Here is a 16,243-nt window from a genome sequence, read left to right as displayed (position 1 = left end):
ATTTGCTGCATTTTTAAATTTTCTTCTTTCATCAGTTCAGTTCACTATTTCTATTGGACTTCGTCTTTTTACCTACTTGACTCTCTGCTGCAATCATTAATTCATCTCGTAAAGCTATCCATTAGCCTTCCAAAGATTGCTTTCCCGTGTACTAGTCAAGCTTGCCTAACACTCTGTCTGAAACTGTCAACAACCTCTGTTCTTTCAACTTATCCGTATCCCATCTCCTTAATTTCCTATTTCCAGTTCATAACCAATAAATAGTGGTCAGGGTCCAAATCTGCCACTGGAAGAGCCTTACAACTTAAAACCTGGCTCCTAAATCTCTGTGTAGCCATTATATAATCAATCAGAAACCTTCTGGTGTCTCCAAGTCTTTTCCACGTATACCATCTTATTTTTTTATACTCAGTCATGTGTTGGCGACGATTAAATTATGTTCTGTACTAAGTTCTACCAGGCGGATTCCTCCTCTTTCATTCCTTTTCCCCAATCCATTTTTACCTACTATTCATCCTTTTCCTACTATTGAATACCAGTCCCCCATCACAATTAAAATTTCTTCCCCTTTAATTCTCTGAGAAATTTATTTTTATCTCATGATATACTTCTTCAATCTCTTCCTCATCTGCGGAGCTAGTTGCCGTGTTAATTTGTACTACTGTGGTAAGTAAGAAAAGGCCTCCCCATTGACCCCAGACAGTAAACGCATCCTGCTGTCACCGCACCATTTCGTCCAAGTAGCATCATAAAGAAGTGACCTCTGCGCAACAAACGTCACGTGAGTTATGTGTCAACAGTGCACTTGCTTCATACAGCCGTCGACCATGCAGTTAGCACATGATCAATTCCGCAACGGTGTTGTAGGAACCCAAAGGCTGAAAATTGCCCACTGAAGCAAATATTATGCTAACTGGGGACTGGACTGAAACTGTTTAAGCTAGAATGCTTCAGATTATTCGGTAGAATAATAAGTGATGTGGGAAACAGCTCTCACATATAAACTACCATTTCATCTCACTTTAATTGCCATGTAGCAACGTCTTCAGTCACAACCGTGTAACATGCAGCAGATTTTGGTATCAAATACAGAAGAAATATAGACAAAGCTGAGGTAGTTAATGAAGTAGTATCTTTCAAATTGCAGTAATAATAGCTGGAAGAACATTAACATACTGCACATTTCGATATTTTGAAGAGGTTTCTCCTACTTTCTGTCTTTTTTTGTTTGTTTAGGTTACAAGATCTTCTCAACGGAGTTTCAGAAAATTAAAGATGATTAAAAACCACTTAAAGGCGGGTATAGGTGAAAAAGGCTGTCAAATGCAAGTTATGTTTTCGGTAGAATAATACACAGATGCTGAATTTGGCTTTAGAGACATAAGTAATGGGTTTGCTTCGCTCAAAGCATGGAATTTAAAATTAAATTTGTAATAAAAACAAAATTATTGGGAAGGAATATGTTCTCAACACGTATTTGCAGCCCTTTCCTTGTGTTTCCAATTAGTAATGTGTACACTTTTAATAACTTACGAGGAGCAAATAAAATGTGCGCTAGCTGATTTGTAAAATAAGATATAGATTTTGATTTATTTTCAATCTTTACAGTGATTTTCCTCAATTTGCAATTTATTCATAACAATGATACAGTCAATTAAATGTGCGCAAATTTTTTTCATCTCTTGTTGTTGTTGAGATCTTCAGTATGAAAACTGATTTGACTCAGCCCTCCTTGCTACTCTATCCTGTCCGGTCCTCTTCATCCCTTCATACCTAGTGCGTCGTACATCCATCTGAACCTGCTTTCACTATTCAAATCTTTGTCTCTCTGTCTACAAGTTTCCCCTCCCGCCGCACCCTGCACTTCGATCCATTTGCCAAATCGATAAATTCCTTGATGCGTCAAGGTATATCCTACAAAAACATTACTTCTTTCGGTGTATTTGTCCCTAATTTTCTCTTTCCCCGTTCTTAATTATTTAGCGTTTCATTTACCAATCTGATGTTCAGTATTCAGCTACAGTGTGTTCGAAAATTCCCGTTACAAACTTTAAGACTTGTAGAGGGGAGTCAGTGGGCACTATTGTCAACTGAGACCCATGTCCGCAAACGTACAGTGTCCGTGCTACAGCTGTGTGGGAACATGTTGGTAATGTGACCACCTTTACAAGTGACTGATTAAGCGTAACGCCTTACATAAATTGATTTACAGTTCCAGCCATTAATAGCCAAAAAAATCGCTCGTGTTCTCTTCAGCGTAATGCGCGGCGTCTTCTTGGAGCACCACGGTCACTCCTGCTGGCAGTGAAGATACCATTTCCCGAATTGTGAGTATGCGATAGAGTCTTATGTTGTGGAGAATGATCTCGATAAAGGCGACAAGCAGCTCTTCAATTACCATGAGCTGCATCATTCACAAGGCTCGTGTCGGTGTATTCTTCAAACCTGTACTCAGCGATGTCGCTCTAACACTCACAGGGATGTGAATCAGGCTCGAACCAGGTCAGAGAGGTAGGACAGTCGTCATATGACATCAGCCGATCCGACGTTACCACTCCCTACGACGACTACCCTGTTGCATACTTACCTAGCAGACATGTTTTCAGATGGCTGTAGCACGAAAACAGCACGTTTCCGGACATGGATTCCTTTTCAGAATTGTACTGCTCTTTACAACTCCTAGAAATTTGTTATGGAAATTTAGAAACATCCTGTTCAAAAATGGTTCAAATGGCTCTGAGCACCATAGGACTTAACATCTGAGGTCATCAGTCCCCTAGAACTTAGAACTAACCTAAGGACATCACACACATCCATGCCTGAGGCAGGATTCGAACCTGCGACCGTAGCGGTTGCGCGGTTCCAGACTGAAGCGCCTAGAAGCGCTCGGCCACTCCGGCCGGCAGAACATCCTGTACATCACGGCATTTCAAAAACTTCTACCTACTTCTTGTCCGCACAAGGTCCGTACAAGGTTACACTCCAGAAAAATACCTTTAGAAAGTATTTCCTAATCCTTAGGTTTAGATTAGATGATAACAAATACCGCATTTTCAAAAAACATTTCATGCTGTTGATCCTGCGTTTTATACCTTCCATAGTTCGGCTGTCATCAGTTACTTTCCTGTCCAAATAACGAAACACATGTTCTACTTTTAGTTTCTCATTTCACAATCTAATTCCCTCAACATCACCTGATTTACTTCGACAGCATTTTTACTTCGACAGCATTCCATTACCCTTATTTCACTTTTACTAATGTTCACCTCCCAATCTCTTTCCAAGACACAACCCAATACGCTGAACTACTCTTCCAAGTTCTTAGGAGTCACCGACAGAAGTACGGTGCCATCAGCAAACTGCAATAGTTCTTATGTGTTCTTCCTGAACTTCAGTTCTCTTTCAAAATTTCACTTCAATTTCCTTCACTTGTTATGTCTTCTTCCTGAACTTCAATTCTCTTTCAAAATTTCTCTTTGGTTTCCTTCACTAGTTTCTCAACATACAGACTGAATGTCACCGTGGGTGTCATACACCACTGTTTCACTCCCTTATCAATTAATTCTTCACTTTATTTCCTTCGAGATTTTTAATTTCAATTTGTTTTCTGTGAAAACTGTAAATAATCTATTGGTCTCCGTATTTTACTCCTGCTACTTTAAAATTTGAAAGTTTTAGTCAAGTCCAAATCATCAAAAGTTTTCTTCAAATCTACAAGCGCTGTTAATGTTGTTTTGCCTTTCTTCAACCTATCTTCGAAGATAAGTCATAGATTGAATATTACTTCGCGGATTTCTACATTTCTCCAGAATCCAACAAGTACTTCCCCGAGGTCTTCGTCTAAGAGTTTTCTGTTTCACCGTAAATAATTCATGTCAGTATTTTCCAAACGTAAATTATGGGTTGGTAGTATTTAAACTTCTCAACACCAACCATCTTAGTAAATGGAATTATCATATTCTTCCATATTTTGCCTGTGTCATACATCATGAACACCAGGTATAATAATTTTTTCCTGATTGGCTCTCGCAAGATTCTCAGATATTCTGGAAAAATGCCGTCTACTTTAAGGGCCTTGTCTTTTAGTGTGATGTGAAATTACTCTCTAATTACCATATCTCCCACTTTATCTTCATCTGCTCCCTCTTCCCTTTCTATATTGTGACTCTATCGCAATCAATTTAAGACACACGGAGGTGAAAATATCGGGAAATATCCTAAAAGTGGATGACAGCCGTTGAACATGTGACATCATCAGATGACGTACCTCGCCGCACTTGTAGCTGTTGGGATTGTCCATACTGTTCTCGCTGGTAGGGGACAGTGATCGACATCACTCCGGTAGACTATCCGTTTACCGTAAATGTAAACCGATTCGTCGGAGTCTTGCATTACCACTACCACCAGCACTACCACATCACATCGGATAAAGCAAAAACGAAAACAGACTAGACTACTGAAGCGATATGTGGCACTGCCCCCTGCCGAGGAGGATAAGATAGACAAGCCCAACCGCTGTACGTGCGACGACGTACGACACCTGGTGGTGTCAAATGTTCAACATCTGTCACCCACATTTCCCGACTTCTGAGGCCCAATATGTCTATCTTAAATTACTTGACTCAGTGTCATCTACATCCTTTCAGAGATTTCTTAGTGACAATAAGAATCACCTTCTATACATACTAAGACAAAGAAAAACGGCGCTCAACGAACGAATTACTCGAATGGGACGGAAATCGGTAGACGTAACGTACATGTGGAGGCGACCATATGACTACAGTTTCATAAAAGTTGGATAAACGATTCAAGAGAAAGAACTTTACACACCGAGCAAGTCAGTAACGTGTTGCACTAACTCTGGCCCCTAAACAAGCAGCTATTCGGCTTCGCATTTATTGACAGACTTGTGAAATATCCTCTGTGTCAAATTCTGTGCAGTTAGCGCGTTAGATCTTCAAAATCCCGAGATGTTTCAAAGGTCCAGCCTATAAAGCTCCCAACGTTCTCAATTGGGGAGAGATCGGGTGAATTTGTTGGTCAGGGTACGGCTTGGCAAGCACGCAGAAAAGCAGTAGAAACTTTCGCTGTGTTAGGGAGGGAGTTATCTTGCTGAAATATAACCCATGATGACTTGCCACGAAGGGCACCAAAATGTAATTGTGCCGTGGACGACAACGAAAGGGATACTGCTCTGCAAAGAAATCACACACCAGACCATCACTCCTTGTCGTCCGGTCACACGACGAGCGACAGGCAGATTGGTATCCCACAGCAGCCTGGAATGTCTCCAGACGCGGTTCGCTGGTCAACGGCGTTCATTTCTAAGAGGAAACCATTACTGAAGACAACTCTATTCCAGTCAATGAGATGCCAGCCTCCGGTTGCTTCGTTTTACCAAGGTCCCATCTCCTTAATTTCCTACCTTTTTCAGATTTCTCCAACTTCAGTCTGCAGTTCAAAACCAATAAATTATGATCGGAGTCCACATCTTCCCTGTTGGAGATCTGGTTTATAAGTCCTTATCTTAGCATTATTTATTGGATGTGAAACTTTGCAGTGCCTGCAAGTCTCTTCTGCGTACAGAACTTCCTTTCATGATTCTTAATCCAAGTATTATCGAGGATTAAATTATGTTCTGTGCAACATATTATCAGGATGAAACTGCCTGGCAGATTAAAACTGTGTGCCGGATGGAGACACGAACTCGGGACCTTTGTCTTCAGAGAGCAAGTGTTCTATTACGTGAGCTGCCCATGCACTACTCAAGGCCCCTCCTCGCAGCTTTACTTCCGCCAGTACCTCGTTCCCTACCTTCCATGCTTCACAGAAGCTCTCCTGCGAAACGTGCTGTAGTAGCACACCTGGAAGAAAGACTATTGCGGAGATATGGCTTTACAACAGCCTGGTGAAGTTTGGAAGGTAGGAAACGAGGTACTGGTGGAAGCAAAGCTAAGAGGAGGGTCTACTCAGATAGTAGAGTACTTACCTGCGAAAGGCAAAGGTCCCGAGTTCGAGTGTCGGTCCAGCACACAGTTTTTATCTGCCAGGAAGTTTCATATCAGCGCACACTGTGAAAATTTCCACAGTGAAAATTTCAATCTACCAGAGTGCTTCCCATTTCATTCTTTCCGCGCTGCCACTTTTTCTTCTCTTCCTTTTCTGACTACCGAATTCCAGTCACCCACCAAAAATAATACCTCGTATAACGTAAGTATATAATTTTCTTTATTTCAAAATATGTACATTGAATGGCTTCAGCAACTGCGGAGCTAGTGGGCGGCTTATGTTAAAGCCATCCTCAAATTTTTTGGGCCCCTTACGGCTGTTGCTGGCGGTTCCTCGGTTTTCGCATGATGAAACGATCGTACACAGTGATTATCACTTGAAAAACCGAGGAGCCGCCAGCAACAGCCGTAGGGTACACAAGAAGTCTGAGGATGGCTTCAACATAAGCCGAGACTAGTAGTAACAAATAAATGTTATTGCGAGCTCGACTGTTATTTTTATCAAAGTTAGCACCAGATCCCTGCGCCCCGCGGACAATGTTGCCTAAATTTATCAAATGCAATCATCCTACACAGAATATCACTTACAAATCACTTCGTGTCCCATCTCAGAATATTTATTAAGTTCGAAGGACTTGTACAAAATAGGACTAGCAGAAAATATTGAACATATACAAAGAAGGGCTGCACGGATGGTCATAGGCTTGTTTGACCCACGGAAGGGTGTCACTGAGATGTTGGAGGGACTGAACTAGTAGACTTTAGAAGGTAAACGAAAACCTCCAGAGGAAGTCTACTAACAAATTTTCGAGAACCAGGCTCAAACGATACCTCTAGAAAGATACCACAATCCCCTACTTATCACTCAAGCAATGAGTAATGTTTCTTCTGGAATACATTTGTCTGAGCAACAAATTTAATTGATTGACATTTCAAGACCAGGCGTCAATGTAAGCACAAGATCAACCATGCTAATACAGTAATAACCGATGTAACCGCCAGAACCTTGAATGCAAACATGCAAAAATGCATGCATTGTATTGTCACTTTGTGCGATGGATGTCGATGGCTGTTGCACTCGATCGGCCAGTACAGGGAGTTTTAATGCTCTTTGTGAATGGCGCTGGAGTCGTTGTCCGATAACAAGGAAGAGACGAGTTTCTACCGCAGAGTGTGCTCTCAGCAGCTCGCAGATTGCAGTAAAAGTGCACGCCCTCAAGTAACCCGTGCCCAGTGCACCATTCAAGCGCCAGTGGATTTTTAAATGGGACAGTTCAGTGTACTTCCGCTAGTATACAGTTCAATACAGCTCTTCTCCGAAATATTGTGGCAGCAAGTCACTGACATCCGAAGGTTCTCTCGGAATATTTTGGAACAGAGCCTATTTCATATTTCACGTTCCTCAAAAGCGTTTGTAGAAAGTATGTCATCTTCTCTTCCGTAAAGCTTGCATGTTTAGTACACCTTCCAGCAACAAATCTAGCAGTAAGCCTCTGAATTGCTTCTACGTGTTGCTTTAACCCTGTCAGGTCTGGATCCCTAACACACGAGCAGTACTCGAGGAATTGGTCACACAGGTCTTCTATACGGAGTCACCTTGATAGATGCGTTACACTTACCTAAAATTCTCCCAATAAATCGAAAAACACTATTCGCCTTGAGACCTGAGCTTCTCCTGGTGTATACAACTTTCAAATAACTTCCGGGAATTCAGCCGGGTAACACTTCCAGCGACCACCGATATTTCGGCGGGAGAACACCCCGCAATCTTCAAGGCAAACTGCAACGGACAGGCGACGTACATGCAAATTTAAAACTTCGGTCCATCCCTGTTAACGAGGTTGATCGCTAATTTACTCTCAACTGCCTCCTTAATAACACTGTCCCAATAGCTGGTCGTGCACGCCAGTATGTCGGTGTTATTACATAACATGGGGTGACCAGTATCCAAGCAGTGTCCGGCAATAGCAGATCTACTTGGCTGCTGTAATCGTGTGTGCCGATTATGCTCAGTACATCGGTCCTCCATGGTCCTGATAGTTTGACCGATATATACCATGCCACAGCTACAAGGAATGCGATATACACACGCCTTAGCAGACCAGGATCATCCTTAACAGAACTCAAAAGCACTCTAATTTTAGATGGAGGTCGGAAAACACATTTCACATCGTATTTCCGTACAATACGACCCATCTTGTTGGAAGTGTTTCCTATGTAAGGCAAAAAGGCAGTGGATCCGATGTACAGTTGGTCGATAGCGCAACGCACGTTCAGTCTGTTTATCACTATAACCATTTTGACGAAACGTAACTTCAAAATTGGACAGCTCAGCTGGCAAAGTCTCAGCGTCAGAAACGACATGTGCCCTGTGTACCAAGGTACGAAGTACCCCTTCACACTGAGCCGGATGGTGAGAACCATTTGCCTGTAAGTACAAGTCGATGTGAGTACTTTTCCTGTAGACTGCATGTTCCAGTGATCCATCATCCCTCCTCCTAACAAACACGTCAAGAAAAGAAAGGCAACCATTCTCTTCCACCTCCATCGTAAAACGAATGTTCCGGTGGATCGAGTTCAGATATTCTAGAAAAGCACTCAAATTCTCCTTACCATAAGGCCAAACAACAAAAGTATCGTCAACATATCTAAAGAAACAGGCTGGTTTCAAAGGCGCCGACTCCAAAGCACGTTCCTCGAAGTCTTCCATAAACCGTGATATGTTGACGATACCTCTTTTCGAAAATCATTCAAAAATCAGAACAAAATCCTCGTAGACTTCCAGTCGCTTCAGGTGGGCACACACATGTTGCAACGTGACGCCGTTGGCATCCCCCAGAATATATCATTCATACTGCCACGAGAACATGCATTCGTGCTTTAAAATGTTTATAATGTAACTATTTAGAAATATCTACAACTCTCTTACCTGGCGCTATAGGTTAAGATTTGTGTGTATCTCCTGAAATATCGCTAGAGACGTACGTAGTCCTGCTTCACTAATAATTTAAATGCTGTATAACAGCCGTACCTAGAAGTGGAAATTTTGATTGGCTGTTGCTTGTGAATGTAATGGAAGAAATCTGAACTGTTTTTCATGTGTCTCAGGGTAACCATATGAGTGATGAACTACTTCCTGGATGGATTAAGAACATAAAACGTGTGAGAGACATGTTGCACACAAAATTAAGAGGCTGGGTACAAGATACGCAATTCGTCATCGACCAGACAGTGAATTACAAGATTGAAGAGGACAAGAATAGTTCTGGAAAGTATATTCTCAGGTATAAACCAGCGCACATTCAAACCTTTTTCAAACTCACTGTGATTCATAAATGTTTATTTCGTTTCTTTGCCAGTAGCGTAGTCTTTACTCTTATACAAACAACTGAGATCACTGAGATCATTTAATCGAGGACAGAGTAAGAGAGCACTGGTAGATAGACAGTAATGAATGAGACGGTTACGTCAACTAATAATTTACAAGTTTTACGGATCAAATTTATCTTCTGCTTTTAGGTTTGTCTTCTATCTTTAAATCTCCCTCATATTACGCACCAGATGAGCAGACCAAACCGTTACAATGAACAGTGTTAATTCTTGGACCAGAGGAAATACTGTTTTTTTCCAGATATTACCTAACGTTTCATAATTTGTGGCAACAACGATAACTTGGAAACACATCCGGTACCTGACACAAAAACTAAATTTGTCGTCACAACGAACGCAACATAGTAAATAGCTGCCCATATATGAGATTCATGCTAATATCGTACATTAATGCCTCTGGACCAATGTCATCGTTTCGGCGAGGAGTAGAGTCCGCGAGTCATGTTAATCTCAATAAACGAAGTGAAAAGCTATGAAACGATGAGGATGAAACAAACAATGGGATGTTGACAGAAGTGGGGAGACGTGGTTTTAACATCTCAATTTGGACTGGTGTGTTTAAATCATTTCATTGCATAGGGCGTAAATGCTGCAGGCTTGGAGAGAGAGGGACAGCGTATGTGTCTCTCCAGTGGTGGACATATGAGGTCATGGAATAGCCAAGTCAGGATTGTCGTGGAAGGTGAGTAGCACGTGAGGCCCGAGAAGTTTTACTTTACATAGGCTATCATGGAGGAGTTGATTACAGAGTGGATGTTGGTGGAATGGGGAGGATTGCGGCTGGTATGTCGTTGGCAAGCTTTCCAACAGTTACTTGAATCTGTGAGTAGTGTGGCATTTAGTTTATAGCATGTCTAACTATAGTCGAGGCGTCTTTTTGCATTAAGCATATTATGGACGTTTCTGTGTAATTTCTGGAGGAGGGAGGAGGGGGGTGGGTGTTGTTGTGTACCAGTCATGGGTGCAGGAGAAGGAGCGTTAGGCTTGCAGGATTCACTGAAGTCAGTTGGATGCATGGGGCGGCTGTGTGTGTGTGTGTGTGTGTGTGTGTGTGTGTGTGTGTGTGGTTGCAGCTTCGGTCAAGCTTATCTGTAGGAAGGATGTGGTGTTGGAGATACCTTCGTTGTGTGGAGGTAGCTTGCTGTTTGGATATGCGTAAGCTCCCAGAAGGTGCTCCAGATTTTTTGGTGATGTTATTGGATTATTTTAGTTCTGTTGTTGCGAGATGGCTATGAATGTGAGAAGTGTAGATTAGGACTGAAGCTGGACTGGTGTTGGTATCGCTTCCAATCAGATGACTTATCAATTATGTTTCTGGGGACGTTGGCAGAAATGTCATTTTGGGGATTTTTGCGTCGAGGAAGCAAACTATATACCGCAGAAGGCAAGTGATTAACTGAGGGGCCCATTTAAGTTCAGCATGGGAGTGCTGTATGTATAAGTCAGTAAAAATAACATAGATGCAGAAGGTTAATCTATGACAGCGAGTAAATTGAATGGGGTAGAATAAGTCGTAAAGATACAAACACTGCACAGTTGAGTGTTGAGAAGGTAAAATACATGTTTAGAATAAAGTTTTCAGCAGAATTATTGTAGAGGCCATGTAGCTGGTTCGGGGTGTTTGCAGTTTCTACTCCACATCTGGCATGGCTACTGTGTGTGGTTATTGATCCACTGTAGGTTATAGGGAGACATAAAGGTAATGTGACAGAATAAAAGCATGGGTATTATGTTGGGTAAGAGTGTTGATGTCTTGGGCTGTCTTGAAGCAGATGTTGGAATCAAGGATTTGTGTATTTGTGGCGCCATTTAGATTTAGAAAGTAGTGTAGGGAATTGAGTAGCTCCAGTTAACGTTAATAAACTGTCGAGCTGCTCGTGGGAGAAGGCAGCGATCACATTGAGGTGGAATACAGCTGGGGCACATAGGGACAACTGTTGTAGGGTATGGGGATGTTCGATATAACGGATAATTATGAGGACGTTGTTTACAAATCTGAGTATATTATAGTCTGTACGCTATGACAGTCTTCGTGTAGGTTATTAGACCTGTAGTGTCGACAGGTCGGTGGGTTTTTAGACTGATTTGTGTTGTTTCATCGTAGTGAAGACACCCAAGGCAATGGATGGCTTGCAACTGGACTTTGGATGGTTCTACTTTATGGCGTTGGAGGTAAATGAATGTTCTGCTTTTAACTAGTTGGTCAATGCTGCTGGAGGTTTCTGATAAAACGCAGATAAAACCGATGGGTCCATAGTTGTTATGGATGTGCATGCCGGTTCGTATTTCTAAGTTGGCGTTTTATTTGATTTCCTGCATGTCCTCATCTACCATGACCTCAGAGTTGACACTCTACATCATGACTGTAAGTCTTGGCAGGTGGGTATAGGGAGGTGACAGTGTATGGAAACAAAAAGCAGGATGTCTGCAGAGTAGGATTGGAAGTGGGGACTCATGGTTTTGGTAATAATAGTAAGTTTCATAGGCATGACTTACGATATTTATGAGTTTGGGGAATATATTCGGATTTCCTGTGAAAGTATTTTCTGGTTCTGAAATTTCTTTCTATGTTGGGGCAGCATGAATGTTAAGTGCTTGGGTAGGCGAATTAGAAGGACATGGGTAGATTGGATGACGATAATTGAGAGGATGTATTTGTTTCATGTCTATGAGTCACTGAGATCTTCTGTGAATTGATCTTTTTCTTTTTTAAAAAAGTGGAGGCATTGTCTGCTCTATTTAGTTTATGTTGTCTTATAACTGTGTGAATATTGTTTATGGGATAATAAGTAGGACTAGTTGAGTGTAGGTAGGGACATGAACAGGAGCTTATGGTGGGTGTGATATCAGTGCAATGGTGGCGAATATGGCTGGAATCACTGGGACTGGCCAAGATGCTGGCTGTGCTTTCGTACACAGTGATGAGGTGGCGATGATTTTTGACAATAGAGCAGGGGATGTCACTTGCGATGGAGCCGACGATGATCACGGTTTTTTTGTAGGTGGCAGTGAGGCGACGGATCATTTGGCAGTGCCAGTGGTGAAGAAGCTGCAAAAATGGAGCTCCTCGTGAGAGGTAAAACATTGAGGAAGACGAGTAGGCACGATAAATTACTGGCAAAGGATGGCTGCAGGTGAAGGAGCTTAGGTGGTGACATAGGTTACTATCGGTATGATGCAAAGACGAAGTCTGGCGGTCTATCAGGGAGGGGGGGGGGGGCAGAGGTGAGATGGTGTGGCGCAAATTTGACGCCGTTCTTTTAATTTATGGAATGCAGCAATACCGCATTACTCGCATGTTCTATATTTTTCGTTTACAGTAGCTCACCTAAAAATTCCACCAGTGCAGTTAATTACTCCAGACATGTAATAGTAAAGGAGCCAATGCCCCAAGTCGAAATAACAAACAGAACACTGACCCTTGCAGAAAGTCTTTCTGCTCACACTAGAGATGATTGTCTACCATGGTAGCTGTCTCCCAGGCAGTAGTACAGTGTATATAGACATAGTTTCCTTTAGCGAGTAACTAAACTGACCACTTGAGTTTGTCCAAGGCTTCTGTAATGAAAATAAACAATCACAATCGCATTATTTATTGTATCTTCTTCTGATTTACCACTTCTTGCACGAAGCGGCCAGCGAGCAGTGCACGGCAGACAATGAAGACGTGAAGCCGCCAGGTGGGGGAGCCGCTGGATGTCGTTAACTACAAATAGACTGGACAGACGAACAAGTAGCGGATGACAGACACTACGACCGACCAGGACACAACACGAGGCAAGCAAGTAAGAACTGAGGTGATAAACACTGCGAGACAACAACAATGCAGGAGCACTCCAAAAAACAACAGTAGGTATTTCACTACACGTAACTCAAACACAATGCAGCCGAGATGCGAACTACGGCGAGTACCAGACTGCCGGGGTAGCACCTTGTGGCACCGACCGGCAGTGGTGGGTTGGGAGGGCCGTCTGTGGAATCCATCAAAACGTCAGCAGAGGGTTGGTAATGGCATTGCCCTTCTGATCCTTGTGGATATGAGAAGGAGACCTAGGGTGCCTGCAGTGAGCCGGCGACAGCGGAGCTGAGTAGAGGGCCTTGTGCACACCAGAAGGAGGTGGAGTGTTGGGTGACCTGTGGTGCCACAAATGGGAACGAGAACGGAGTTGGTTATGGTGGCGGCGCTGGAGCCCCTTTTGCGTCTGTACCAACATCACATGCCACCCACGGGTCGCGAGTGCTGTGGCGGGAGTCCAAGCAGCACTGCCCCAATATGAGCAAGCCCACTTGACCGTGCCCAGGTTGTAGCACTTATACGGTCGTAAGTGGGTCTCAGAAGGTGACTGCATCACCAAATCGACCAGGGTTTGTGGTTATCACCGATGGAGGAGTTCGGCTGGACTATGATTGAAAGGAGCATGGTGCAGGAAGCACTCAGGATTAAGGTAAGGGCCGATGTGGTGGCAGAGAATTGAACCGCTTTTGTCAGCTGTTGTTTAAACATCCAGACCAGTCATTCTGGTGTGCTATTGGAGTGCAAGTGGAACAGAATGGCACATATGTGTTTCATACTGTTGCCCTCACAGAATGTGTGGAAGAAGACTGCTGTGGATTGGGTGCCATTATTGGAGACCAAGGTACGAGGCAGATCTTTGATGGCGAGAACCTGAGCCAAGGTCATGAGTGTGGCATCAGTTGTGGTGGACGCCATGTGAACAACGTACGGGTATCTGGAGTATGCATCCACAATGAGTTACCACATCGATCCCTAGAACAGGCCCACAAAATCGAGAGGGATGCAGTCCCTGGTGAGGCAAGGCATGGGCCAGGGGGCAAATGATTGTGACAGGCTGACCTGGTGATCTGCGCAACTGTGTGCCCATGGACCAAATGTTCGATGTTGCGATGTCGGGCCAATACACATGCCGGCGAGCCAACGCCTTCATATAGGTCATCCCTCAGTGTCCATTGTGTGGCAAGCGTAGAATGCAGTGACATAAATTGGGTGGGAAAATCACGTGATGTATGCCAGCCATTATGGCCAACAGAAGGACACCCACCACAAATGAGAGCCTGTGGGAGAGGTGCCGCCAGGGACTGAATACCGTTTTCAAACGACATGTCAGATATGTGGGCCAACAAGGGGTCACATAGTGGAGAACCTCCCACAGAATGGGGTCCTGGCATGTTGCAGAGGTGACATGTGCAGCCATGATGGGAAATCGATCCAGTGGGGGGCCTGAGGGAGGTGTGACAAGGCATTGGCGTTGGAGTGTTGAGAGGTGGTCTTATATAAGTGTAATTGCATAAAAACAGGGCCCAGCTCTAGAGACACTGGGCAGTTCACTTGAGTGTGTGTGTGTGTGTGTGTGTGTGTGTGTGTGAGGCCGAAGCATTGGTTGCCTCAATCAGGGGGCGATCCGGAGAGAAGGAGATCAGGCAAGAGGCAGACTTGAGCATAGTTTTCAAGTGGAGAAAAGCTTGATCACAGGCAGGAGTCCAGTTGAACAGCTCCCCTTTGTGACGCAAGTGATTGAGGCCCTGTGGAACGTTAGCAGCCTGGAGTAAAAACTTTAAGTAGTAGTTAACCTTGCCCAAAAAAACTTGGAGGTCAGATAAATCCTTGGGTTGGGTAAGGGCGTTGATGGCCACAACATTGTGATCCGATAGCCTGTGGCCTGCAGAGTGTGGAATAAGGTATCAAAGTCTTGCAAATGCCCATGGCGTGTCTGTCAGTGACCAAGATGTCATCGAAATAATTGACAAAAGCTGAGATGGACTGTCTAATCTGCTCCAGGTACTTCTTGAAAATTGCCATTGTCAAGGAAATTCCAAAGTGAAGGCGCTTGTGTTTATATAATCCGAACGCCGTGTTGATGACTACGATGTTCTGGGATCCCTCATCTAAGGGTAATTGGTGTTAAGCCTCCGCCAGGTCGATCTTAGAGAAGTACTCGCAATGTATGAGTTTGGCGAGGTCTTCCTTCTGGGGAATGGGATATGTTTCAACCAGGTACTTTGCATTGATTGTAACTAAATCCCCACATAGGCGAAGAGAGCCGTTAGGTTTCCTGAACGCCACAAATGGGGGCGCCCAAGCACCCGCCTTCATGGGCCCAATGACGCCAGCAGCCTGTAGTCGATCGAGCTCTTGCTTGACTGCTGAATGTAACGTCACTGGAATAGGTCAATCCCCAGAAGAACCATGGCTGAGTATCTGGTCAGAGAGCAATGTGCTCCTGGAAGTCTGAAGCACATTGTAAGTCAGACTGAAAAATAGAGGCATAGTCTGAGGACAGAATGTCGAGGTCCTGGAACGGAACAGCAGTGGAAACGACCTTAACTTCGTCAGAAATTTGTAAGGGATCCGTGATCCCTTACGAACATAGAAGCTAGTATCCGACGCCCAGGTCGATAGCAGACAGGAATCGATTGTCGAGCGCTACAGAAGGCAGTGAGACGAGTGTCGGGTGCGGAGCGATACTGGAGAGAGTCGAGCGAGCGGTGGTGCGGGAAAGACAGGCAAGAATGGTGGTCGAGTGAGTTGTAAACGGTAAAATTCACTGGAGTATGACGATTGAGCACGTCCCCCTGATCGTCGTGGGGTTGACCCTCACTAATATCGATTCGCGAGTGATATGAAACAGAAAGTGACAAGTGCCGAATTACGTGTTTCGCGTCAACTGCGTCGGCCAGCAACAACCATGGATTGCAGTGAGGATTGTCGTGAATGTTAACCATCAGCATTGCGTGTGACGAAGTACTGAAAATCAGCAACCAATAAAAAGATATAACTGTAATTAGACATGTAAGGCGAAGGTAGCAATTGCCTCAGAATTTGTGTG

The 16,243-nt window shown here is 43.8% G+C and overlaps 1 protein-coding gene across 1 annotated transcript in view; it reads left to right on the top strand.

Moving 5' to 3' along the window:
* The window catches only part of LOC124595304, a 103,051-nt gene that overhangs the window by 57,725 nt on the left and 29,083 nt on the right, over nt 1–16,243 (top strand). Inside the window, exon 5 of the mRNA XM_047133991.1 lies at nt 9,117–9,292. Within this exon, the coding sequence (XP_046989947.1) occupies nt 9,117–9,292 (176 nt within the window). The remainder of the gene's footprint in view (nt 1–9,116; nt 9,293–16,243) is intronic.

This window comes from Schistocerca americana, chromosome 2 (genome assembly GCF_021461395.2).
Source record: "Schistocerca americana isolate TAMUIC-IGC-003095 chromosome 2, iqSchAmer2.1, whole genome shotgun sequence".
Lineage (NCBI taxonomy): Eukaryota > Metazoa > Arthropoda > Insecta > Orthoptera > Acrididae > Schistocerca > Schistocerca americana.
The sequence above is the reverse complement of the archived record's forward strand: the minus strand, read 5'-3'. Positions and strand labels throughout refer to the sequence as shown.